The sequence below is a fragment of the Eleginops maclovinus genome, chromosome 15, assembly GCF_036324505.1.
Source record: "Eleginops maclovinus isolate JMC-PN-2008 ecotype Puerto Natales chromosome 15, JC_Emac_rtc_rv5, whole genome shotgun sequence".
Lineage (NCBI taxonomy): Eukaryota > Metazoa > Chordata > Actinopteri > Perciformes > Eleginopidae > Eleginops > Eleginops maclovinus.
In genome coordinates, this window is record NC_086363.1 from 4,509,461 (window position 1) to 4,536,107 (window position 26,647).

Below are 26,647 nucleotides of genomic sequence, written 5' to 3' on the forward strand. Positions count from 1 at the left end.
ATATAATAAAGTAATACATCATGCTGTGTTATATTAAGCTAGCAGGCAGAATAACAAGTAAAATTAGCTCCATTTTATTAGATGCAGTATAAGTAATACCTACAGATATATGCAAAGATCTGAGTAGCCTACTTCTACCACCACTGTGCATATCACTACCGTTTATAACTTCACTTTTGTTTTGGTATATTAAACAACTTCACGACAAACAAATAAAAAGCAGGCTACTTGCAACAAACACGTATTTTAAAACAACGAAATTGACAATTATTTTAATAAAAGAGACAAATAACCACTTTCTTTTTGAATATATATCATATACAATGTGAGAAATAGCAGTGCCACATATATTTAAGCATTCACTTACTCGTGTGTGTCGCACCTCTCCGTGCAGCAGCAGGTTTCTTCCCTGTTGTACTTGCAGTGACCCTGAGTGACAGGAGACAACCGCCCGCCCACTGGAGTGACAGGCAGAGGTTCCATCCAATCAGCGCCGTCTGTGAGTATTCGAATGTCTCCTATTGGCTGCTCAGATAAGACTCACTGTCATTAATCCCCTGAGGACAGTCAGGTACTGAAGGACCATATAAACCAACAGACGGTTGCTCAGTGAGGATTTGCCCAAATCAATCTAATCCTATTGACAACGATCTGCACAATGGTCATCGTAAAGCAGCACCCTGTGTTTACCTTTAGTTCAAATGTAAATGTTTCCCTCAAAGTAAAATACTATATTACAATCAAAAGTGCTGCATTGAAATATAGTTTAACTAGAAGTATGAATATATATTGTGGAAAATGTAATGAAATTAATACCAGTAAAAACATATAATTATTAATATTATTATTTTAAAAATCTATTCTTATTAATATGAACATTACACATTTTTCATTACGGATTAATCAGCTGATTAATACTTTAATGGATTGAGCGCTCGGTGTGTAAACATTCAGAAAAAAACACAAATTGCATTTTTCTTTGTTGTTTCTTGTTTTGGAAATAAACAATTCAAATAAAAATGTTTTCAAAATTGAAAAAGTATAGGAATTTTAGAGCAGAATGAACCCTGTCAACTTTAGGAAAATCAGTCAGAGGCCCCAGCTTATTCTGTGTCTTCTGTATGAAGTACTAACTGGTCACATATGGAAAACTAGTATAGTAGTAAGCATTACCCCTTACCCTTTTAAATATGGTTTGAGTAAATGCATGTGGGCTTTGTAAAGAGTAAACATATTACACCGGAAGTTCACTACACAACCACTAGAGGTCAGTAATGTCTCAGCAGGAAACCTGATCTGCAGATTATTCTCGTGTGTCTACTGAGCATATGAAGAGCACATATGGACACCTGTCTGCTGGTAATTGGGCTTTGCTCTGTATAGACACTGACGTTTGAGGTAGAAACAGTCCAGCTAGAGAATTTTGACGGATCAATTCTCCTTGTATTGTTATTACAGACTTCAGGAGAGAGTATATTTAAGATTAAGCCTTGATATATTATTTTCTGTGTGTCTTTAATTTATTCGAGTAAAAAACAATTGTATTGTTAATCCAATTAACATACATTTTAACTCCCACACATGCCTATCAAGTAAAATTATGCAGTAGGCAGAATAAATCTCCCTGTTTCTCAGCAACACAGTGCTTTATAGTAAACAATAGAGACACCTGTTGTTGTTGTTGTTACTGTTGATTTCACAGCTGCAGCAGACACACAGATAACATTAGACTTTATTGTGCAATAAAAACTGATATTTGGGCCAACTTAATCGTAAAAACACCTGAGTCTGAGTTTGGAGAGTCTGATTATCACTCTCTTAAATTAGCAAAGCTAATAAGCAAGCTGGCAAACGAGTATGCATGTGCATAAAAATAGAGGATATGCAATTAAGCAGAAGGCTGACCAGTGCAACTAACAAGCAAGAGTAGTGAGGTTTGTTGTCCCTCCCGAGAGTAAAAACAGATCTATTCCTGTGAACTAAAATCACAGGTCTGCAGAATTTTGACACAAGTGTGAATGTATGTATGGGGGGGTGAGGTGAGGGGGGGGGGTGCTGTGGGTACCAGCAGTGGTGCGATGTTGGGGTACTTAAGTATGTCCATGTTATGCTACTTTATACTTCTACTCCACTACATTTTTTCCAGCAGCCAATATTGTACTTTTTACTATTCTACGTTTTTCACAAAATGAGTTATTTTACTATTCAGATTATAAGCTATAAATACAAAATATAAATGATCTAAAACATAAACTATGATATTCAATTATAGGTTAAGATATCTAGCAGCAGTATATACAGTAATTACTATATATATTGTAAAATAGGACATTACGCACATTAGGACTTTTACTTTTGGAACTTTAAGTATATTTTAATGCCAATGCTTTTGTACTTTTACTTAAATAGGATTTTGGATGCAGGAATTTTACTTATAGTATTTTGACACTGCATTATTTCTATTTCTTCCACCTCATAACTTTACATTCAGCCCCACTGCTGCCATTCATCTGACCACCATACGTCATTGTCAGACAGGGAAAACTGATGACTCAATTTGGCAAAAACGGGTTTCACCTAATATATATATTTTAAGTATTTGATCCACTGAGTATCAGCAGCAGCATCACACCAGCGTGGGGTCGTCCTCTGCTACCCGGCTCTGTGTGCCCGCTGCTCCGCACTGCTGCTGCCGAGGGAGGAGTGGGAGGAAGAGGGGAGGAGGGGGAGGAGGAGGAGGAGGAGGAGGAGGAGGAGGAGGAGGGGGCTCCGCCGGGCTGCCCTATATGGCTGTGGATGAGCTGTATGCTAATATCGTCTTGAGAGGCACAGCATCGCGTTTCTGCCGGCAGTCAGTGGTGGCTTCCAGAGTCTGAGACGGCTCCTTCATAGCCATGGCTGAGGGCGGAGAAGGGGAAGACGAAATCCAGTTCTTGAGAACTGTAAGTAAACATAATGTCATGGGTGCGTGCTGAGCCGTTCCATAGCGTGCACTTTTCGCCAATCAGTGGACAATTAAGTAAAATCACCGATCCAAGTTGGATTATTGTGGAAGTTTTGGAAAGCAAAAGCATCATCAGTGGCTTATTTTGACTTTGCTTGTGCATGAATGGTGTTTTTTCCCCCCGGGAAGTTGCAGCAGGTTGCACGCCACGGCGCACCTGTCGACAGGAGTCCCGATGAGGGGAATCTCAATGAGACATCCTGTCTGCTGGTGCAAGGGCAAAAATGACTTCACACTGTCTTGCCATTTCCCAACACCTGCCCCATTTATAATTTACCACCCTTCCTCGCTTTCTGATCTCTCGGGAACGCCTTGTGCACTTGCTCTTTGCTTAAATATTCACTTTCCATGGATGTATTCTGCTCCTCGTTGGGAAGAGTTCAATAAGTTGTGCTCTCACACGGAAAGCCACCTCTTGCTGATTACTATTTTAGTTGTTTGACGCAGATCGCTTACGCTGCCTCTGCTCTCTGTGGCTATGCACAGCAGCAGTTATCCTTGTAAACGATATGACAGCTTGTATGTTGGTGTGGTGGGAATATCTGTCACGATGGTATTCTTCTCTTGCCTCATGAAGCTTTGTGAGCCAGGTGTTGCATGGTGAGCGATAAGGCTCGGTTTTTAGGACACATGCTCAGCTGGGATGTCTAGGTTCATGGTCTTCTGCACTTACTTTGTTATGCTTTTCTTGATTTTAACTTGGTGTAGCCTTGGGTATCAATCTTCAAATATGCTGTATTTGGATTACTTTTAGTTTATTGAAAACCTAAACTTCGAGAAAAATCACCTTTACACACTTGGTCATATCCACAACACTAATAAATATCAATAAAAACATCATTTTGTAAATATTTTGTGTATCGATATCATTATAACTATAATTACATAATTATATCCATATTATGCAGCACTAGGTAGGGATACTCCAGCGATTTGGTGTAAACTTTGGGGCTTTTGAGCAGCAGCAGGAAATGCCAAGATATCCTGACTTGTATTTAATAGAGCCTACATATCCCATGATGCAACTCGATATTGACTCTCCTTAAAACACATTTGCCTGGTTGTCAAAAATAGAGTTATACTCCTGTTTTCAGACTGTATTTCTTAATGACGAGTACAATCTTTGGTTTATTTAATGCGATGAACATGCTGGTTTGGTTCTCATAATGTGACGTACTCTTTGTTTTGGTTTTCCATTGACGTCTATTTGGCTGAAAGCCCAACGACAGTGGGCCCCTCTCTCATGGCTTCGAGATGTTGATATACACACACACACACACACACACACACACACACACACACACACACACACACACACACACACACACACACACACACACACACACACACACACACACACACACACACGTCCATTAATCTATATGTAATCCCACCAAAGGCTTGGCTGGTTATTAGTGGCAGGCGGGACCCTAACACTTAACAGCTCCTACTATTTGTGATGCCAGTGATATGCTGACCCATGCTTCTCAGATTCAACTGTCACAATGGCATGCTGGTTATTTGACAGCAACAGCAGTTTGAGAGGAGGGGGTTCCCCTGGGTCCACAGAGGCCTTGTTATCAGATCTCGGTGGTGAGAGAAACGTGCCCTCAGAGGAAGCCTTAAAATTTGAGGATTAATTGGAGAAAACATCAGTCTGCCGTGTTGTTTGTTAAACTTTATTGCGTTGTTTAAGCCTCTGTTTTGGAAGGAAAACAGTTGCAGGACAAAATGTGCCAAAATACGCAGCTGTCATGACAGATGAAGTGTTTGAGAAATAAAATTGCAAAGCGTCCTATTATTTGATACAGGAGACACAAGTCCAGGTGTTGACAGAAGTCCAGACATTGTGATTACATTTCAGGACAGACACAGTCTCACCTTGCTGTTGATGTGTGACGTTGGGAAAGCTGGCAGTGATCAGGACTTATCTGTCAAAGAAAACTGAAGAAAACGTTACACGTCTACTGCAAGATGGAGACACCGGCCCCCTCTGTAACTCCATAGACGTACACTGAAGGTGAGATATAAACGTTTGAATAAAAGGCAACAACTCGGTGAAAGTCGTTGCTCACTGATTCGGAATCACTTCTGTTGAACAGCTCATTAACTCCCCTTAGATTTGATTTCAAATGGAAAGAAGCCATGCTTCAGTGCAAACAAGCAAAGGATAACAAAACAGTCTTTACTTTGGATTTTCGGTTATCTTCAGAAAAAGATCTGTGCTTTTGATTGTACTTCAAACTACATAGATTGGCTTTATGCAGGAATCAGACATTGTGCAAGCCCTTATTTTGAGTCTAATTGCAGTGTTGTCACGACATAGTTGTTGGTAATTGCAGTGAATTAGATGATCAATCAATTACTTGTGTTATTTGTTGGATAGTTACTTGTTGGTTGAGTTGTTGTGCTAAAAAATAATATTAGAAATGACCCTGCTGCTTCACTGAAATGACACAAGAATGTTCAGCTGATTGTCGTGTTTTATGGAAATTATAAAATGTCTTTAAGCTAAAGTTGACCGCTCTATCCTAATAGTGATTGTCAAAAGCTTAATAAGAGTAATGAGGGACTACTACACATATTGGTTAGTAGTAGTTGAGAATTACACCACTTTAAGAGGATGTTCTTTCAGCTCAAATGTGTTTCAAACAGAGAAAAACATCTGGGATGGATAACATACTTATTCATGTTTATCAAAAATATGTTTTTCTGCAGCGCTGTTGTGCAATGTTATGATGCTAAGCTACTAGCTAAATGTATCTCGCTAACCAGCATTACACATGAAGATTAATCTGGTGTTTTGCAGGATTGTTATATTTGACGTAATACTAGACAGTTGTTTTGAACTTTTTGAGCTAAATTCTGAGTTAATTGAACAAGTATGGCATGCTTTTTATGGTGGATTTGGAGCAAACACTCATTAAGATTGTATTTTTGTAAAGTTTAGTGAAGGAGAAATGATAAGGCTGCTTTTGTTTACCTCTGTCTAACACCAAAGACGATCATTATCATCAAACTGCATATGTGTGAGAATGAAAAGCTTGCCAGACGTACCTGCAGTTACTAACGTTTTTAGAGATATGAGGTTTAGTTTGAACTCAGTTGTACAGGTGAGTTGCTGTTCCACCTTTTTTTTTTTTTAAACCAGGTGATCGAGGCTTGCACTCCACCAGTAGCTCCTCAGGGCTTATTTGGAGTTTATGTTGTTCTGGAAGCCTTCTGCATACCAAGGCGAAGACTCTGGGGGTTTAAATTTAGCCTTTGTAAAGACGATGCTTCCACAGCACATACAGTACAGCTCTGCTCGCCTGGCACCCACCCACACCAGGGGAAGAGCTTCAGTCAGGGGCAGCAAAACCAGGGTCTCTTTAACACCATGTTTATAGGGATAAAGTAGCATTTAGAAATCGACCACACAGTCATATACAGCATTTTGTAAGGCTTAATATGTCAAAGTGATGGACAGTGTGACTGAGCTTTCAAGGGGAACACAGCAGATGTTGCATTAAATCTACAAATGTGTGTCAGTAATGAATGCGGTCCAATATTTATCACACGATCATGAAGTTCTTCCTATTTTTACCAAGTTCTAACTGATGGTATCACATACAGTAAGTCCAATAAATACATAATGCATTTAGATGGCCTGAGAAGATTAGAGTCACATTTTTGGACTTTTCAAGTGTGAATTATTGTTGAATTGTTAATTGTTGTTAAATTGTTAAGGTTTTAGATCTTAGACCAAGGGTGAAGAGTTTTAGCTTATGTGCTAATGGTTGTTGTGATAATGGCAGGATTTAATTGAGCTCCTCTGATGTATTTGGTTGAAAAGTGTATCGAAGTATGACAAGAGTGGAGTCCAATTTGTGCAAAAATGTAGAGAAAACTCAGAAATTGTAAAAATGTGGCTTTATTTAGAAATGATGTTCTTTACTTCTTTGATTGTCTGGGTAATGATACATGACAAAGATGCTCTGAAGTAATGACAAAAAATGCTAATGCTTTGATAATGGTGATTTAAATATATGGCAATTCTGTCTTCTACTAATTATGTTTAAAGTCTAAAAACAAGTTTGTATTCTTTTTTTTATTTGAAGTTTTTATGATCAATGGATTGTTTGTTGTTGTGTTTTTGTTGCCTTGATAGTTTCATATCAGGTCTAAGGAGAAAGCCATACGTGTAGGACCATAAATGAAGCCCATTTCACACCCATTAGTTGTAAATTGAGCCCAGATGTCTCAGCTGTAATGACACAACCTGGAATAAAAGGAAGTAAGAAGAACTATGGACCCGGAAAATGGACCTTTGCAGGGTTATGGAGTCAGTCCAGTATGCAGCATTTACTATGATACAATAGTTAATGCTCCTCAATGAAAGCTGGAAGGTCAACCTCCCTCATGTTGATGTAAATTGAATGGGAGGGATTTCCTCTGCATAGATAGAGCAGGCTGTGATGGCAGAGCTACGGTTTGTTTTTTGGCAGGTTTTGGCTCTCTCACCGTCATCAGCGCTGAAGCACAGCTACCTGCTGCCATCTCCATTATTTAAACAACCTTGATGTAAAGGTGGCAGGACCTTACCTCACTAACTCTCCTTCCAGCTTTTAATGTGTAAATGAGATGCTCGGGGCGACCCTGTTTAGGTAAATCACCGACCAATTGATTATTTAGGATCACAGTATTTGTTTTGAATACTTAATAATGGATGAGTTCTTTCTTGGACTTGCATTAAAATGTATAAAGAGTTGTGAAACGTAGCTTCGGAAGATTAACAACCTTTGGGTAAATACTAAACAATTGATAAGATCCAAAATCAACGTGGACCTGTTCTCATGCATGGAGAATAGGTCAAGTTTTAAATGGTGCTCTTTTATATGTATATATGCTGCTAGGTACATGTTGATGTGGTAAACATGCAAAGACAACAATGCATCTTTTCCTATCTTTTGATTTCCGGAAAGAAGGCCGTCTTATCTTTGCCTTATCTTTTGTTTTGAACTTTGAACTGGTGTTGAAAAGGTAATAAAATACCTATGAATTATGTGAGACAAGGCTCTTCGTCATTTTGGGCAGTATGTGTCCTCAGGTTTGACCTTATGTACCTTACCTAAAATACTTATGGCTGTGTTAAATTGCTTACTATTGTACTACATCAGTTGGTCTGTAATGTTAAGGATGCACATATGTTTCTACTTCTCCTTGAATGCAACTGATTTAAGCTTAAATCATACAATCAAAATCAACATCTTGTTTTTTAATATTGTCTCTGATGCACAGAAATATCCTTCGGTACTGTGTGCATCACATATTATATCACAACCCAGCATTAATTTACCATTGATGTTTCAGATCCAGCAGGAATGACAGTGCAGTGTGTTGTTGTGTTCGCAGTAGAATCACAGAGAGCAGCAGCAGCAGCAGCGTGAGTGGACTCTCAACTCAAATAATTACCGTCATTAATCAACAGGACTGAAAAAGGTGCCGACCGCGAGCCTCATAGCTTTTTGATTTTCCCTTAGGTCACTCTGGTCACTTTCATTTAACACTTACACGGCAGTTAGTGTTGTTTGTAACCTTTGTTGAAGGTAACACCTTTTTATTTCAATTTAAAGGGCCCTGAAATCACTGTGTGTGATTAAAACACAAACATTTGGCTATTTCTGCGACATTACAGTAGACATTTCTGGTTTATCCTTTGCATTGCTCAAGGGCACCTCATACTAATGATAAGGGGAGGATCGAGCACTCAATCACTCCAAAACCCAATTTTCTTGCTGCTAAAAAATGATCTGATGTTTGAATTACTGATCCTGTTCAAATTATTTTCTGACAAGACACGATTTGAGGATGTTTCACTTTTGGGGAAAACATGATTCTGTCTGACACCTCTCCAGTAATTCACTCATCTTTAGTTTCTCAGTAAGACCACCAACATTTTAGAAACACCATTTTCTATTTGCTGTGTGCATCCAGCCATAACAGCAGAGATGAAACATTGTTGCTTGATGGATCTGGAAACCATTTCAGAGCCTTGCAGAGAGGGAAGTTTACCTTGTCACACAGCGCCGCTGATGTATTGCAAAACACTTAAACGCTCATTGAATTTATCTTGTGTCGCGTCCTCTTATTGACCCATAGCCATTCGGTCTGTCTCAGGAATGAAAATCCGACCTCTGGGAAGTCTATTCCAAAGAAAAAGAGCTTCGCCTGATCACGTCTCTGAGGCTCTTGTGGTGTGAAATCTCAAATAATCTCAAGTTTGCATCGAATTTGACACTTGTAAAAATGACAGGATGGAGGGTAAAAACTGTCCGGGTCATGAGCTGAGAGCTTAGAGGGGTTAAGTTCGCTTCAGGTGGATGTTTCACTTCAACTGATCTCTGCACTTTTATTCCTCTCTCTCAACTCGCATACAAAATCCTCTCCACCTCTTCACACTTCACTACATCTTCCCAGTGTCCTCTCTGCGTCACCAGGCAGGATGATGGACCTTAGAGGCCTCGTCCCTGACCGGAGGCCAACATTATTCCCATACTTCCTTATGCTAAGGTGCTTTGCACGCTTGGGGAGACCTCTATTATTTGAAGCTCCTCCAAAGCAATATGCATAAAAACTAAGCCAAGAAAATCCAATTTGTCATAGGAACACCATATAAATCCTGGGGTCTGTGATCCATGGCAAGCATACTGCGGGGCAAAACTGGCCAGAGTGCAGGATTTTATTTACTTTTTTTTCCCAGTATAGAGCGTAAATGTGAAGTGCATCATTTATTTTGACCCATTATGACGTCTCGGACATGCACACAGTTGAATATTACACTCTGCATGCATGTCTGCTCATGGGTGTGACAATGATGACTTAATGTTAAATGCAACGGCAATGACAAATTTGTGTAAATCCTGAAGTGAGAACGATTTCTACATTTATTTTAATGAAATTCTTTTGTCGAAAATCTTTGATTCTTTGAGGCTGTATGACACCTATGGTCACCTGCTGTTGTGATGCCTTGCTTGCAGGTCAAGACATGTTTGAATTACTCCTATGGCAATACTTATAGATACTAACAGAATACAGTGGCTCAGTCAGTAGGGGCTTGGACTGGGAATCGTAGGGTTGCCGGTTCAAGTCCCAGAACAGACTTGAAATATGGAAAGTGGACTGCTACTTGGAGAGGTCCCAGTTCACCTCCTAGGCCCTGCTGTGGTGCCCTTGAGCAAGGCACCGGACACCTCCAATCCCCCCTCCCCATTGCTCCCCGGGCGCTGCACAATAGCTGCCCACTGCTCCTAGTACTAGGATGGGTTAAATGCAGAGGACTAATTTCACTGTGTGTGCTCTGCTGTGTGCTTGTATGTGACTAATAAAGAGGGTTTCATCCTCCGATTCTATCTATCTAGAATGACTGCAGAAAATAAGACTGGTTTTAAAGTAGAGAAAACATTTTAAGGTCCAACAACAGTCTGACAAATCTGTCCTTGTCAAGCTATCAAAACAGTGCAGAAGGGACATTTATCTTGAATGACATCTTTCAACTTTTACTAAATCTATCTGGTAAAATATATGTTTGTCTTGAATATGACAGCTAGAACTAAATCGATCTTGTCTGAAGTCAGGCAGTGCCAGACATGGTGGGAGAAGGAAGGCTGAAGTGGGTTTCATTCTGAAGAAAACACACATTAATGTCACCTGTAGTTAAGTATTAGACTGTTCTATAAAGATTGTTGTTTATGTGAAAGGAATCATTTACACAGAATAGTTTGTTGGTGAGGAACACACTGAAGCCGAGTGGCTAAATCTCATTGCTTTTAACATTTTATGAATCAGATATGATCTAAAGGAGTCTGACATCTGGAAAGGAACAAGTGAAAAAGAAGCCAAAAACAAACTGCTGCTGGTGCTTAGTATATTTATATAAGTATAAACTTTGAAGTGAAAGGATGTTCTCTATTCATGTTGGACTAAAAGAAAACGGTTACCAAGATTATTGTTCAAAATTACTTCTAATAACAATTTTTTCAATGTTTAAGACAGTTCTTTTACCAGATTTCCACGTCTCCAAACACTGATCCTGATCATTAAATATTGATGTGTAGGCTTTTACTTGTAATGCCTTTTAAGTAGACTTCCCTTTATCTAAATAGCCTTTTATCTAGAAAACACCTCTAAAGGTCACCTGTCCCCATGGCATTTATTCAATTACTGAACACTACTATTTTCCAAAAGTCTAACTGGAACAAATACACTCAATGTCCACTGTGTTCCAGTCGAAGATAGGAAATAATAATGAATATGGATTTGGGATTACGCAACTTCTAAATGCATGCAGTCAAACAGGTTGGATGAGGTGAATAGTTGCAGTCTGGTACCTTTTGTTATTCCTTGTGAGCTATCGAGCTGATCTTGATTAGGGAGCCAGTCAGACAATATCGCCAAATTACCCAGACCTATAAATAGAGATTTGTTGTCACCCTGTGTCTGTTTAAGATGTATGAGATTGCTAGAGGTGCAACCAGTGTGGCTGACTGCAGTGACTTACTGTAGGGAACACGACAGCAGAGCTAAAATGTCAAATTGCTAAAAAGCCAATTTTCCAGTCTGTCTCTCTCTCTGTTTCTGTTGTGGCTTCAAGTCACATTTTTCTCCACCGTCACTGACATTTCTCAGGTTTTTCGCTGCCTTTTAATCATTTTTCCCCTGTTGTTATTCTGCTCTACAAGGTTTCAGAAATGTAACATACTTCAGGGTTTGGAACAAGAGCTTCATTATTTATAGTCAGGTGTTCATTAGTGCAGAGATGTGGGTTAGGTGTAGTTTATTTCTCACTCTACATATCATCAGACATTCGTGCTCCGATGCAGGCACCAACATCCACCTTTTATACGGCTTGTCAGGGTGTGGTTCTCACACATCTACACTGTATCTACTTTGATCTCCATGTTGTGAGCTAAGCTTCAGCGAAAACATGTTGCTAAAGCTGCACTTAGCACCCTGCCTGACATTTATGAGAAACACGACTCCTGTGCAGTCAGACCGATTCAGACCGACTACACAGTGCGAACAAGGAGGCCAAACACGTTGGTATTTCCTTAAATCCCTTCAGTTTTTAACCCCACTTGTCTGCCTTCACCCCACCCCCCCTCGGAAAAGGTCTGCCTGTTGATTTTTCACTGAGCATGTGCAAAGCAGGAGTGTCAAAATAGCAGCGCTGAAGGATTGAACAGATTCACCTTTTCTCAAGTTCACATTGGTGGTAGCAGCGGGTGAGTTGTGGGAGTTTATTTGGCACGCCAGAGCATCTGTAGCTCTCGGGTTTCCGCTGGTGGATGCACACACACACACAATACACACACACACCTGTCGCTGTCTGTAAGGGGACACTGGCTGCTTATTGAACGTAGAGGAAGAAGACAAGAAAGCAAGAGTGGAGTGGGGAAAGGTTAAAGGGAAGGTGAAGACCCACATCGATGGTGCAAGTGGTCATTCAATCTTTGAGCTTAAACCAGACTCTTTTGTTTGATTGAGAGGTGTTGGAACCTCAGGATCCAGAGGGATATCGAGGGTTAGTGAGGACGGGTGGGGTCGGGTTGGGAGAGGGCAGGGTCAAGTTCCCGCTCTCCCCTTGGAAGCTGGGTAAAGCAGCCACCCAACCTCGTCCTGCTGCAGGCCAGCGCCCTATACATAGTACTGATGCTGCTCTTTAGCTGTTCAGCAGATGGTCACACTGCTGCCACGAGGATCACTTTGCCTCGGATTCACCGGATTCTCTGGCTAAAGATCAAGTCAGGGGTGCAGAGAGAAACGTCTTTACAAAGTGTCCTGGCTGTGAAAACACATGGCTGCTTCATTAGTTGTTGAGATTCAATCACAGCGATTGGATTTTTATGAGAGAACGCCACTATATATGTTTCTTGGTATTAAACCCTCCCCATAAACAGTGTCCCTGGTGGTTGTTCTTATTTAGAGCGATGTTGGCATTATCTTCCACTCTGGTCGGATGACTGGATGGCATCCTGTCTATGAAGCTTTTTTAATCCCAGTGCAACCCTGACCACTTCTGGTTCTGAAGCTGCACTATCAAAGGGACAATGATCTTTTTGTGTGTGTGTGTGTAAACCCCCCAAAAAGTTGAGTTGGCTCGAATTGCTGCTTTTAGAAGGTTTTCTGAAAGTAAATACATTTTTATTTGTCACATTTTAACAACTTGGAACTCACACTACCTGTTTTCAGATGCATAACATGTAACAATAACCAGAACGGATTTTTAAGAAAATGGTATTTATGTAACTCCAACTTGGATATTAAAGAAATCACAAGTATTTAAATATGTTTTTTTCTGTTTCTTGATGTTATTATGTTGTGCTTGTAATCTGACCCACCCTGTTAGCAGATTCATAAGCCTTTAAAAAGACACACACGCGTAGATGAAGCACACCACTAACAGTGCCAGGCCCTGCTGGTTTCCTAAGGCCACCACAATTCCAAACATCTGAAAAGAAAGAGGTGCATTTACTCGATTTTAAAGAGGTGACAAGTCTTCGCTCATCCCGTGGACATATTGAGTGTCTCTGCCTGTCAGACTGAAAAAACAAGATGTGTTTCCTCCGTCACTCCTCTACCAGGAGAGCTGCAGCGGCGTCTCTGAGCCAACATTGATGCTTTCTGCTATCTGTAATTACCTCCCTGAAGCCCAGAGTTGGATCCTGGTTATTTAAAACGCTGCTGGTCTGGACTGTGGTGCCAACTCGGCCCACTTTCACTTCCCTGGGACATTTACCTCCACTGTGTTTCAGTTTATCTATTCAAAGTGCTGGAAGACAGATTAGATTTTGTAAGGTTGTCAATACTGCCTTTTTGTGGATATGCTTTAATGAGCTTCTGCACTGATTAGCTGCTGTATAAATCCCCAAATTCCCCTTTCAACATCATTTAGTTTTTGTCGATTTCAGTTAAAGTGATAAGTAGTGTTTCTGTGGAATAACATTAATCACATCTCTGAGATAGAAATGACTTCATTTGTACGATATATTGTTCCTTTGTTTCGTTTTACTAAGGGAAAGACATGTTCAAAGGTTTGTTATAGCCTTCAATTAACATTTTGTCGATAACGTGATGCTCTGTTAAACAAATTATTAGTTTTACTGTTCAGGAAGAAGACTCTCTAATATTATCTATTAGATCTAATTAATGATGCTTCACCAATTTAAATTCTCAAACTAAGTATAAACCAAAACGAGATTACGTTAAGGCTCCCTACAATGTCTGTTTGAAGTTTTACCATTGGGAGGAGTTTTACACATGCCGAAAGAGACGAAAAATCTGATATTTTCCAAAGATTTCTTTCTGGATTTGACCTTTTTCATTTAATTTCCATCTCTACAGCAGTGTGAAATTTCAAATTGTCCCATTTATTGTTGGAAACAGGAGATGGTATGATTTCAAATGCAGCTTGAAGAAACGTCTGCAGTATAATGACAAAAAACACCCCCCGGGAAAAAATGCTTTCTGTTTTGCTTTTCTTCACACAATATTCTGACCATGCTTTTACTTTCTATCACCATCACACAACATCTTCTAGTTTTGGATCAAGAGTGCCATTGTTTTTTAAATACTGTCAGGCTCTGTTATCCCCCTCCTGTGTGTCTGTGCTTTCTCTGCAGCCTGTATCTAAAACTATTGAATTAATACTGCTGTGAAGGCGGTGGGAGCTAGAACCATGGCAACCATCGGCTCAGATTAGTGTGGGACGGTAGCTGGAAGGAGACACACACACACACACACACACACACACACACACACACACACACACACACACACACACACACACACACACACACACACACACACACACACACACACACACACACACACACACACACACACACACACACACACACACACACACACACACACACACACACACACACACACACACACACACACACACACACACACACACACACACAGTACACAGTACACAAATAAATCGATATCTGTGTTGCCAAATAGAGCCGGACCCTCTCGACCCTGACAGATACAGATGTTGGTTTATTGGATGATTTGAATCGAGGGTTTCCTCTCTCACACGGAGATAACAAAGGCTGAGCAACAGGTTTAGAAATGATGTTCCTCAATGCGGCTCTGCTGGTGCTGCCATGGATTTATATAGGATTTGTTCTTTTCTCTTCTGCTGCTGAATTGGTTTTCTGTTCATAGTTGAAAACGAGATGTTTCATTTGATCTGATTACCCCGTTGAACATGCAGGGGTTTTCCTAACCAAAACATGACAAGTAATATGGACAAATGCTTTTTTTATTATATAAGATTTAAAAAAAAGTTGTTTTGATGGATCAGCCTCCATTCTTTAACACAAATTGGGTTTTTGTTATGCCACTTCTTATTCTGACAGCCTCACGAGAAGCATTTACTTCCAATAATTAAAAATGTATACTGTATCTAAGTGTCAATTTCAAATCTTAATGAGGTATAATTTCATTTAAAGTGAGGAGCAACACAACTGAGCCAATCCAGATATTTGTCTATCTTGCCCCATCTTGTTTAGGTCACTGTCAAAATGTGTTTGGCTCTAACGCCTCTCTTCCCTCTGGCAGGATGACGAGGTGGTACTCCAGTGTGTGGCCACCATCCAGAAGGAGCATCGCAAGTTTTGCCTGGCTGCCGAGGGACTCGGAAACCGTGTGTGTTATCTGGAATCCACTTCTGAAGCTAAGGTGAGGATTGCGAACGGCTCTATTTGGTGCCTTTGATCATAGGAGAAAATGGGAAGTCAGCAGCAGTTTGTCATGAAGCAGGAATGTATAGCCGCTACAAAGCAAAGCATGACCTTTAATCTGATGCACTACTTGAGAAATTAGCTTCTGAAAATACTTTTGCTGAAACTAACTGTTTTCAAGCTAAAAAAAAATGAATAATGAACTAAACCATGTTTGCATGACTCCACGACGTAGATTCGTTTTTGTGTTTTCCTCGATGACATTTAGTAATCTCGTACAACCACTCGTTAGCAAGCAAGCACCTTTTCTACGACATGAACAAGAGTCACGTTTTACAAGTAGGGTATCTACAGATGCATTTCTCTCATAAAACCAAACCTTCAAATCTCAAACACAGACCTTATTTTAGGCATCTAAAATTCTATTTAAAAAACAGCAATGACTTCAAGACGAGATAAACAAAAGTGCAAGAAATGCTAACTTGTTTCCAGGTTTAAAGTTCTCCTTCCTGCAGCACTCTATAAGATTACATTGTAGAACTATCCTGATGTTTTCAGCATAGTTGCACAACATGACAATCATCCAAAAAAAAGGTCTGCTGTGAATTTGAGTTTTTTGGCAGTGTCTCCTCCTCATAGAGTGTTAAATCAAAGAGGCTGAGATCTGTGTCATCTCTCTGTCCCTCCACCTACTCTTAATGAGATGAGCTTTCCTGTCAAAGAATAGGGAAGAAGTAGAAAGACCTATGGTGCAAAGTGAAGCTACTTTATTGTTCAGCTCCAGATAAGGCCAGAAATCCTAAAACATTTCAGTGTTCATGGGGTCAGTTATGGATCATTTACGTGTTTCTGCACCGGTGCAACCTAGCCAATGTTTTCAACCACTTTTGTCTTAAAAGAGAGAACAGTCCTTTGAGACACGAGCATGTGGCTGCCTGTGTCGTTGTAGCAACACAACAGAGCTGTCAGTACTCTGTTACACGTCTCATTACTCTTCCTTTCGACAAGGCGTACTGCATGGTCATTAAAAAAAACGACATGTTGAAATGAAGCAGATCGTGTTGGCTCTGGAGTATATGCCTCCTAATAGAAACATAATTGTTGTGTGCATCATTAGTCACAACATTTGCAGCGAGGCTGTCAGTCAGTAGTGCAGATCACCGTGGGATGGTAAATGCATCTTACATATGTAAACAGATGAGGATTTATTTTCGGCTCAACACTTACCGAGCGATAATCACATGATCACAAACGAATCCCACTAATGCCAGGATGTTTATGAGCTGTGCATACCATGTAGGGCCTGATTTAATTTAGCCAGCGAGCAGGAAGACTTTGAAGAAAAATTGGGGAGTCATTTCTGCTCACCCACCTGGAGCAGTTGTTGAGTCGGAGGGGCAACACTTGCGTCTAGGCAGCCCATCACACACACACACCTCTCTCCTCTCACCTTGGGAACCTGTGACAATGCTCCAGGCCTCCTTGGGTGTGAAATGTGGGAGAGTGTCAGGGGGGGGGGCAGGAGGGGTGGTGCTGTCTTCTGCTGGCGGATCTCAGGTGTTGACACCTCATTTCCCAGACTGACTCTTTCGAATCCTGGCTGCCTGCTGCTGCTGCTGCTGCTGCGAGGGAGTGAATTAGAACATTACATTTCATTAAGCTGATGCTTTCAACGACTTACAATAAGTGCAATCAACCAGAAGTAGACAAATTGAAGCATTAGTGAATTGGATTTGATTTAAAGAAGAGTTCAGAGGCAGCTTTTTTTTTTATAAATATGTTGCTCCATATATTGTCTCAAAGTCAAACCATTAGTGGCACCATTTGAATAGTACGGACGTAAAATACAATCTGTTTGAGTCTATTACCACATCATTTGGTAAACAGCATCTGCAGAGGGTCATATACATTACAATAAGAAATTAGAAAGTCAGTCAAGAAACCTGTCCGGGATTAATCAGAACAACTTTGCAAAAGGCTGAAACTCATTCACTCATCAACAGTTTATCCAATCATGACACATTTTGGTGGGTATGTTCAGTCTTTCGTGGGGAATATGCACAACAAGCGTTATTATCCCGACCCATAGGGGGCGCCGAAAAACACCATACATATAACTCAAAAACGGATGGACAGATTTTCTGAAAAAAGATTGTGATATTTAAAATTCACTTTGATATATAATATTTTCAAAATACATTTTATCTGATGACTTTTAACGACTTAATATTATGTTATTAATTCAGGAGTTCAACCAGATTTCTACCAGAAATGTAGTCAAAACCAATACTAATGAAATGAAACCAATTCCATAACAAGGTAAAGAAAATATATACTTGATTTTTGGTTTGCCTAATTTGCTTTGGTATTTTTTTTTTTTATATCATAAGCTCCTTAAAGCTAGTGGTAGGAAGTTAAACACATCATATCCAGGTGTTGATGTAGAGCTTGAAACCAAGCAGCACCTGGTCGAGGAGGTAAATATGGCTCAAAAGCGAATATTACAGCTCTAATATCATGCCTGTTATCATCAATGTTTGGATCAATTACAATCCTTTATTAAGTTTGACTGTACAGTATGAATGGATAAGACTGGCATCACATTGCTAATGTCAATTCATTTCATGAAATCACCAAAAGGTCCATAATTATATCCTTTAACTCTGACATGTAAAAAAGGGCTTCTTTTATCTTGCATGCTTTTGTTTTGGAACAAGAGGAAATCAATGGGATTTACAACGCTAGGCGACCAACATGGGAATTAATCTCTTTTCACTAGCTTACATATGATGTTAGACTTTAGATTATTAAATACTGCTTGATCTTCTGAAGGATCACTTTACTCGTTTTCACGGCTATTGTCTTAAGCTCCCTGCAGACTCTGTAAAGGTCGCTGTGACCGTTGAGACACGCTCTTCTGTTCCCAGACAAGCGAGAATGTTCAGCGTGTCTGCCCATCCCAGGAAGAAGTATGATAATTGGGATATTGGCGGGCGGTGAATAATTCATAAGCGGTGTAAGATCTGCAGCGTGTTGCGAGTTATCAGTGTGAAAGGTCTTATGACACCACAGGTGTAGCTGTCATGTCATGTTGCAGCTTCTTGCAAAAGAACATTTTCAAATAACCCAGTTTCAAGTTTTGAGGGGAGATGACTGAATATTGGGACATACTTTTCTAAACTTTTCTTAGATTTGGAAACCTCTTTTGTGCATGTAAATGTAATTAAATGATTGTTATCTGAGTAGAAAACATTTGTGTGCAGTGCAGGCTCACAGATCTGGACACTGCAAAGTGGCGTCGGAAGTTCCCATGCATGAGTTACAGAGCAGCGCCATCCTCATTATCACCCAGCAGCCCTCCCCTCTGCTCACATTTCTCACTTCACTCCATAGGTCAGGGGTTTGCTGGGTGTGTTCCTGAGTCAGGGCAAGTGCCAAACACCTTTAAATCACTTCTGTGTTGGGGAGAGATGGAGAGCGTGTTGTGTAAAGCTGGCTATTGTTGTGAAAGAGTAGTGTAATCTATAAAATGAGAATATCTGAGCAAATAAGAGAAGGGATCTGAACTGACTACATGTCATGTCAGTGTAATGTTAATCAACAGTGCCATCTAGCACATCACAAGGTCATTTATTTGTCATACTTTGAGAAGTAGATGCAAGTATTGCAGCCAGTTACTTACATATTTTATGTAATCTCAAAAGCGCCACTTTTTCCTCAATTGCCTTGTTTTGCATTTGCACTTCGAATGAACTTTTCTGGCTGTATTTAATTTTGGCAGCATGTATTAAAAGTTTATAAAATAAACAGGAAGCTGAAAGTTGAAGAGAATTCTAAAGCATGAAACAAAACAACACAGTATGGTGAGGAATACGTGCTAGCCTAAATTTTAATTGGTCAATGCACCTGCATGCTGTACACCTTTGGACATCCCTCCTCATAATCCCCAGTCACTCTTTAGCAACACACTGGGATGGCATAGAAGATGCAAATCATCAGAATAATTTATGAGCACTATTCCTCACTGAGCAGAAATCCTTTCAGCTTGTCTCTCGTCTCAGATCAGTGCCTGCAATTCATTTAGAAGCCAATTACTGCTATGGAAATATCTAGCAATATCTAGACAATTGACATGTATACCGTACTGTATGTGTTTAATTAATCAACTGATCTACATCTTTCAGGTATTAGATCAATTGAGTTGAATTTCTTTAAGATGCATGAAGATTAATAGAACAAAATGAATACGAATGTGTATATCTAGTATTATTTTATAAGTGAAATTTGCAGAACGATCCCAGCATACATGAGCTATAAGGTATACAAATGTCTATAAAAAGGCACCCAAATGAAATAGCAGGCAATGTTGCCCACAGTCTCAGCCAGTTTTGGTAAATTAGACTTTAAATATTTGTCTGATGTTGTCAAAAATTGGCTTCAAACGGTTTGAATATAAATGTATTTGACGTGTCCGGACAGGCATCTGTTTAGAGCCTCTTTAGATTGACACTGCATTTTTATTTCATTCACAGCTTGCACGTCACGGTCCATCAAACTCATTCGATACTATGTGGCTTTTACAGTGGTAATGAGCATCACAAATGTTAATTAATTGATACATTTCTAAGTTTGAAAAGCATATCAAGTTTGCCTCAAGTTTCTTGTTATGTCATGTCAAAAAATCTGAGTTCTGAGGATCAGGGAAGTTGGTTGCAGTAGCAAACGCTTGAGGCTATACTGGTAACATAAAAGAGAAAAAACGGAGTCAAGAAGAACAAAAACTCCTGGCACATTGATTATGTATCCCGGAGAGGAGTCTGTTTCTGCTCAAAACACTGCCACTCTTCAACTAATGTTTCCTTCCCTCCACCCTCTCTCCTTTCTTCCTTCCCTCCTGCAGTATGTTCCTCCAGACCTGTGTGTGTGTAGCTTTGTGTTGGAGCAGTCCCTGTCGGTACGGGCTCTGCAGGAGATGCTGGCAAAGACTGGGCCGAACAGTGAAGGGGTGAGTACTCCCATCCCTCTGTCTTATGCACACAAACACATACCCAAATCAATCTGTAGTCTAGTAGCACTTGGTCAAAAATACCCTTGAGGTATTGTTTTAGGTTTCAGTGGGAAGTCTCATCATTTATTTCTGTGAAATTGCTTTTTATACGCACTGTGGACTGAGTGAGTGTAACAGAATAATGATTTACACAACTGTTCTCCATACATAATATAGCTAACATGATATTTATTGTGTAAACTTGAAAAGAAAATGTACTGCCTGCTGAGCCGTCACAGTTCTGGAAATACAAATGCACTAAATCTGAGAAATTGGACGTCTCAGTTCCAATACTGTAAACTGGCCTGATTGGAAACATTTCAGAGACTTTTTGAAGGCACGTTATCAAGACCCAAGTCCAGCCATGGTTGTTTTCCATAGACTGTATATATATATATATATATATATATATATACAGTCTATGTTGTTTTCCTATTGTCCCAAAAATGATGCATTCAAAGGCTGTCAGGTTTTTTGGATTTCAGGCTTGGCCGTATTGGATGACCCACATTCCCACTTGGAGAAAAGTCCTTAATGAATATGTCACATCAGACGCTGGGGATCAGATGTGTGAGAGCATGTTTATACAGGCACATAAAATGTAACGGTGTGATAATTTTTGCACAGACTAAATGTGCAAATGTTACTATTTAGGCACTTTGACTTTGAAAAGTGAATATGTAAAAAAAGAAAGAAATCAATGAGTAGGTGTGATTAAATCCAAACGACAAAGCAGACGGATCGAATCCAGCAATCCTCTGAACTACTTTAACACCAAGAACTGATATTGAATTCTAAATAGAAACAGTCCCTTTTCATTCCCTGTAACACGGATAAGGTTTTGCAAAAAGAGTTCAGAAGGCAATGATAATGAAAGGCCGTCAGGGGTCAAAGAAAGGAGGGAAATGATCTGCGAGTGCACTTCTGCATCCACAGCCTGCTTTCTCCTCTTGATTTACGCTAAACAGTCCTCCGGCTCCACTCCATCTCACTTGGCATGTTTATTAGAAACGGTAAGTAATCTTTGATCGGGCTCTGTAGTGCATTGGAGTTTTCATCCACGGGCAATGAAACACTCTGCTGGTCTACGTACAGTCTGTTAACCCCTGTTGTATGTTCAGATTCTTTTTTGCTGCTGCGTCCAACAAAGTCATTTCATGTGTAATTTAATTACCCAGCAAGTCTAGATCCAGAGGAGGGGTAAAGACATGGGAAGGGATGGCATCACACGTTTGGATGAAATGCTAATTTTTGGGGAAAAGCAAAGAGAAAACACTGCTATATTTTCATTTAATTTGGACCGATAAACCACTACATCAAATTCTTTATAGTGATATCTTTTGTTTCTTCATCCCTGTTCCTATTGAAAAAAAAGTCTGTATTTTTTTTGGAAAGTTCCTAAATTGATGAGTCGAAATCATATTTTTTGCTACTAATTAGGACAGACCGTTGGTAAATAGGAACAGAGATGACAACACTGTTTGCATTAATCACTGTGCCAGACAACTGCAGCATTCAGAGAAACCTGAGCACAACACAACATGATATTTTGAAGATTAAGTACAAAATCCCAAGCTAGCCCAAATTGTGTGTTGTGCCGCATGGCTCTGGCTACCACTCTTGTAGCTTTCTGGCACAAATGGTTCCTTTTAATTGTCTTGGTTTTTTTTGTATATTGCTTGGGTCGTCCCTACTGGTGAATCAGGTCTGCGTTTTTATTAGCCTGGGTAGCAGATTTGTTTTGTGCTTAATAAAGCAACATTGTTGGCTGGCCTTGTTTGGCAAGACAACATGATGTTGGCCAGAATACAAACTCTGCTGGCGAGGCTAATAAATCACCCTCCTCTATCCTTTCCACTGCAACGGCCCATTTCTCTCCATTGTTGCTCTCACATTTGCGTAATTGACTGCCATACAACCCAATAACAAGTTCTTTTCATTTGTATTTGTGTGTTACTAGACTGCTGACCATGAGAAATGGGTAGGTCCATCAGTTTGTTTATCCATCACGTTGTCAGCGTGCATGACAGACTGCCAAACGAAAAGGGTTGAATTTCCGGCACTTTCATGTAAAGTGACGCCCATTTCTCGATTGCCATAAAATCTTCATTTATAGCTGGTACAGCATTTAGTTCAAACTGCTGCGGCAGGTGCTGCAATCTAGGGAGATATTAAGCTAATGGTGGTACATTTTTCCACCTCAGCACATATTGTGAAGATGGATATTAAACACATTTATTTCTATGTCTACCTCTTCTGGATCGTAAATTAAGTTTTCCCTTCAGCATAGCTTCCGAGCCAGAGCGGAGAGACAATCAATTAGCTTGTCACAGATGTCTCCAAACTTGAAATTATGGCAATCTTGAAATAGACATCCGTTGGTGCTCTCGCGTTGTACACAGGAGTCAAATGGTTTGCCTGGTCTCTGAAGACTGCTCTGTGTGCAAACGTACTAGCACTTTAAAATGAAAGTGTTGGCTTTTCATTTGCTTAAGCTATTCATCCTTATCATTTTTTTGCTTCCAATGCAATAAGATCCAAGTCTTAGTATGCAGCTTACAGTATTTGTGCTGTTAAAGGATACATGCATACATTTTGCTTACCAAAGGTAGTGATCAGCTGCCTTATTTATCTAATTTACTGAATCTAAATTGAAGGATCTGAAAACCCACAGGTTGGCAGAAAACACTCACTTTTGTGGTTTTGGTGTGCTGCTCTGTTTTCTCTGGGTTTGTTCTCTAACAACAATTAATTTTAAGGGATTCGACACGAGGAAATGTCCGGATTGTTTAACTTTTTTTGAGCAAAGCTGTTTAGATCATTTTACATCTTCAACATCTTTTTCCTCTTACCTTTCACATAATACACATCACAGTGTTCATCATATGTTGATATACTGCTATGAAGTAAATAATAAAGCAAATGGAGCACAATTACTGTCTCATTATCCAAATTGTTTGAAGGACAGGGCATTGCTTATGTACGTTAGAATCGATATATCAAATGGTACTTAGCAAATGAGTTTGGCATGACTCCCTTCTTCACAGCCTTGAAAAAGTGATTAGTGTGCTATTTCTCATCCTCAGGCAGTTCAATATAAGATAAGCGATTTATATGAAGTGAACATTTAAGTTAATTACTTATAGTAATACTATAGTGTAATGGCTGTGTAAGGCTTCAGAGAAAGGAAACGCTCTGTTTTATTCTTATAGCGCCAAGTAGGCAGTGTTCAGTATTTTGGCTCAATATCAGAATCACCAGAAAAGAAAACCAATTATATTGACGTGTTTGTTTTTTACTGTAAATGTGATCACTGTGGTAGTTTTGCTACAACTTACTATATCCTAAACATATTTGTCGAGTTAAAAACAAACAAAACATTTGTATTTGTTTTGCTACTCTTATCCACAATATAGGCAATGTATTTGATACCACAATTTCCCACCTGAATAGATCCCTGTAGGATAGATGGACAGCAATGGTAACACCCTGACATAGACCTATCAATTACACTTGAGCAACAACAACAACAAAAAAGAAGCATATGCAATAGTACAGAATTAAAAAGTCAAATGTTTCTTACCATTTACCCAACGTTTAGCCATCCGCCGTTTTCCGCGTAATATCAACGTCAACTCGGCATTCTGTGTGGCAAAACAACTACTGTACAAGTTGCAGTTCCAAGTCTGCTTAGATTCAGGTGGACACAGATATAAGAACATGACACGACATCGAAGCATTTAAGGTGCCAAGCTTCTTCTGTTGTTGTTCCCATTCTTTTATACACATTGTCCGATTATTACGAGAGAACTTGAATGCCGCATAAACCGCGACACCTTCACTCAAATCAGGTGACGACGTTCTTACTTACTACGTGATGAGGTCACAGATAGCCGTTGGTTTAAGTGTCCAATTTAACTTTGTTGAGTGAAGTGTAGTTAAGAAGAGTTAACGTTAATAGCAGCCGTGACAAATGAAAAAACGACCTGTTAGGTAAGCTCCATAGAAGTATGTAAAATGCCGCAAACAGTAATGTCATATGTTGCCTTAATTATACCTTTCTTATTACTGCCATGTCTGGACGTTGGGTGAACTACACGTTGTCCGTTGAACTAGCTTAATTTAACAGTACTGAAATGAAAACGGTTTTAAAGAGTGGTTTGTTGCACTTTACGTTTAAGGCTGTTAGTTTGTTTCTAGCTACATTGAATAATGTATTGGAAAGTAAACAGGAAGACTATGAGACTGTTAGACCTATTTTTGGTTTGGCCGTTGTGGGGACGGTCGTTAAAAGTCGTTCCATTCATTTAGTGTTGCTGAGATGTTTATGGTTGTCTGTCCTCTGGTGGCTTTGTTTTCTCCATATTGCAGTTTAATGCCAATGATAAGTGCTCTGCTTACAAGCAAAGCTATGCACAACTGCTAATAACGTATAAGGCCTATCTAAAGCTAAATTGTACATCTTATTGGTTACCAGTATCCTGTTAGGGCAGTATGTGCTTTATGTGCTAAGTGTTGCCATTGAGCAGTCTGTCATGACACATAGATATAGTGATTAGTAATCAAACCTTTCCAAATTAATTAAAAACACAATTTACTTAACACACCCACTCCTCCCCTAAATGCGAACAAAAAAATCAACACAAACCTGTCTGTTTGTTTATCTACGGCTCTCCCAGTGTTAGCTGTTTAGGATACAGTACTTACTGGAGGGGCACCAAAGCAAAGGTCACAGTTCCTGGCATTGATGTGTCAGCATGACACCAGGCCTGAAATACAGCTCTCTCTCTCTCTCTCTCTCTCTCTCTCTCTCTCTCTCTCTCTCTCTCTCTCTCTCTCTCTCTCTCTCTCTCTCTCTCTCTGTGTAACCCCTCCCTCACTCACAGCTGTTGCTGGATACTCTTCCCATTTTTCTTTTGATCAAACTCTTTTTCCATTTTTGTCTATTTATATAAGCCATCTGGGAGAGGCTTGTTTGCCAAAAGAGAATCATCTTGGTGTCAAATTTAGAAGACACTAAATGTGACCCCGCACACACAAATGAACACTGACAACTGGGTAAGACAGAGGGTAGCCTGCATGTATTGCAGTGGATAAACTGCAGTGGGTGGCACATTAGTTGGCATAATCCTAGCTGTTTCTGTGAGAAGTTTAAATATTGTATGTCAACTAAAAATATAGTCAGATCTGTTTGGATGGACACACTAAATCAGTGCTGGGCCATACGGCCGAAATCTGTTCTCCAAATACGAGTTGTTTAATATCTCCATAACGAAGTTGATCAAGATAACATCCTTTTTACTCGATAACAAAAAGTCTTTATGGAAAAAAGAAACACAAAATATAATATTGGGCTATTTTAAAAATAGTTTGTTGGAATACAAGGTTTGTCTATAGCCCCTATAACTGAAATACCCAGTATGACAACATTTAGGTCTGGGGGTTTGTGGCTGAATGTCCATGAGATGCTAATAAGAATTGATACAGAGATGATTTGGATCTCACTGCTTATGGTACCTCTTTTTTCTTCTGCTACCAGAAGTTGATTAAAAGGGTAAGTAGATCTTTCTTTTTTATCTCCTGAGGTGGAGGAAAATCCCATCTTCCTCTTTTCTTTTTATTAACCCAACATTTCCTTTGTATTGTGATAACATTTCATCACAATTATTCTTGTTTGTCACAAGAATGGGCTAGCTGTCTGATGAGTGCGGTATTGTTCATGTGTTTGATTGTTTGTGTGTTTCCCTCCCTCTTTCTTTGTCTGTTTCCTGCTTGCACTTGGTATGAATTTCCAAAGAGGAAGATTTTTTTTTAACTGCAGCAGAAACTCTTAACATGATATCCGACGGACAGATGAAATGG

The 26,647-nt window shown here is 39.7% G+C and overlaps 1 protein-coding gene across 1 annotated transcript in view; it reads left to right on the top strand.

The window, feature by feature from the left end:
* The first annotated feature begins 2,796 nt into the window (after positions 1 to 2,796).
* The window catches only part of ryr3 (ryanodine receptor 3), a 94,355-nt gene continuing 70,504 nt past the window's right edge, over positions 2,797 to 26,647 (top strand). Inside the window, 4 exon segments of the mRNA XM_063901676.1 lie at positions 2,797 to 2,942; positions 15,617 to 15,736; positions 20,639 to 20,743; positions 26,325 to 26,339. Of these exon segments, the coding sequence (XP_063757746.1) occupies positions 2,895 to 2,942; positions 15,617 to 15,736; positions 20,639 to 20,743; positions 26,325 to 26,339 (288 nt within the window). The 5' untranslated portion in view covers positions 2,797 to 2,894.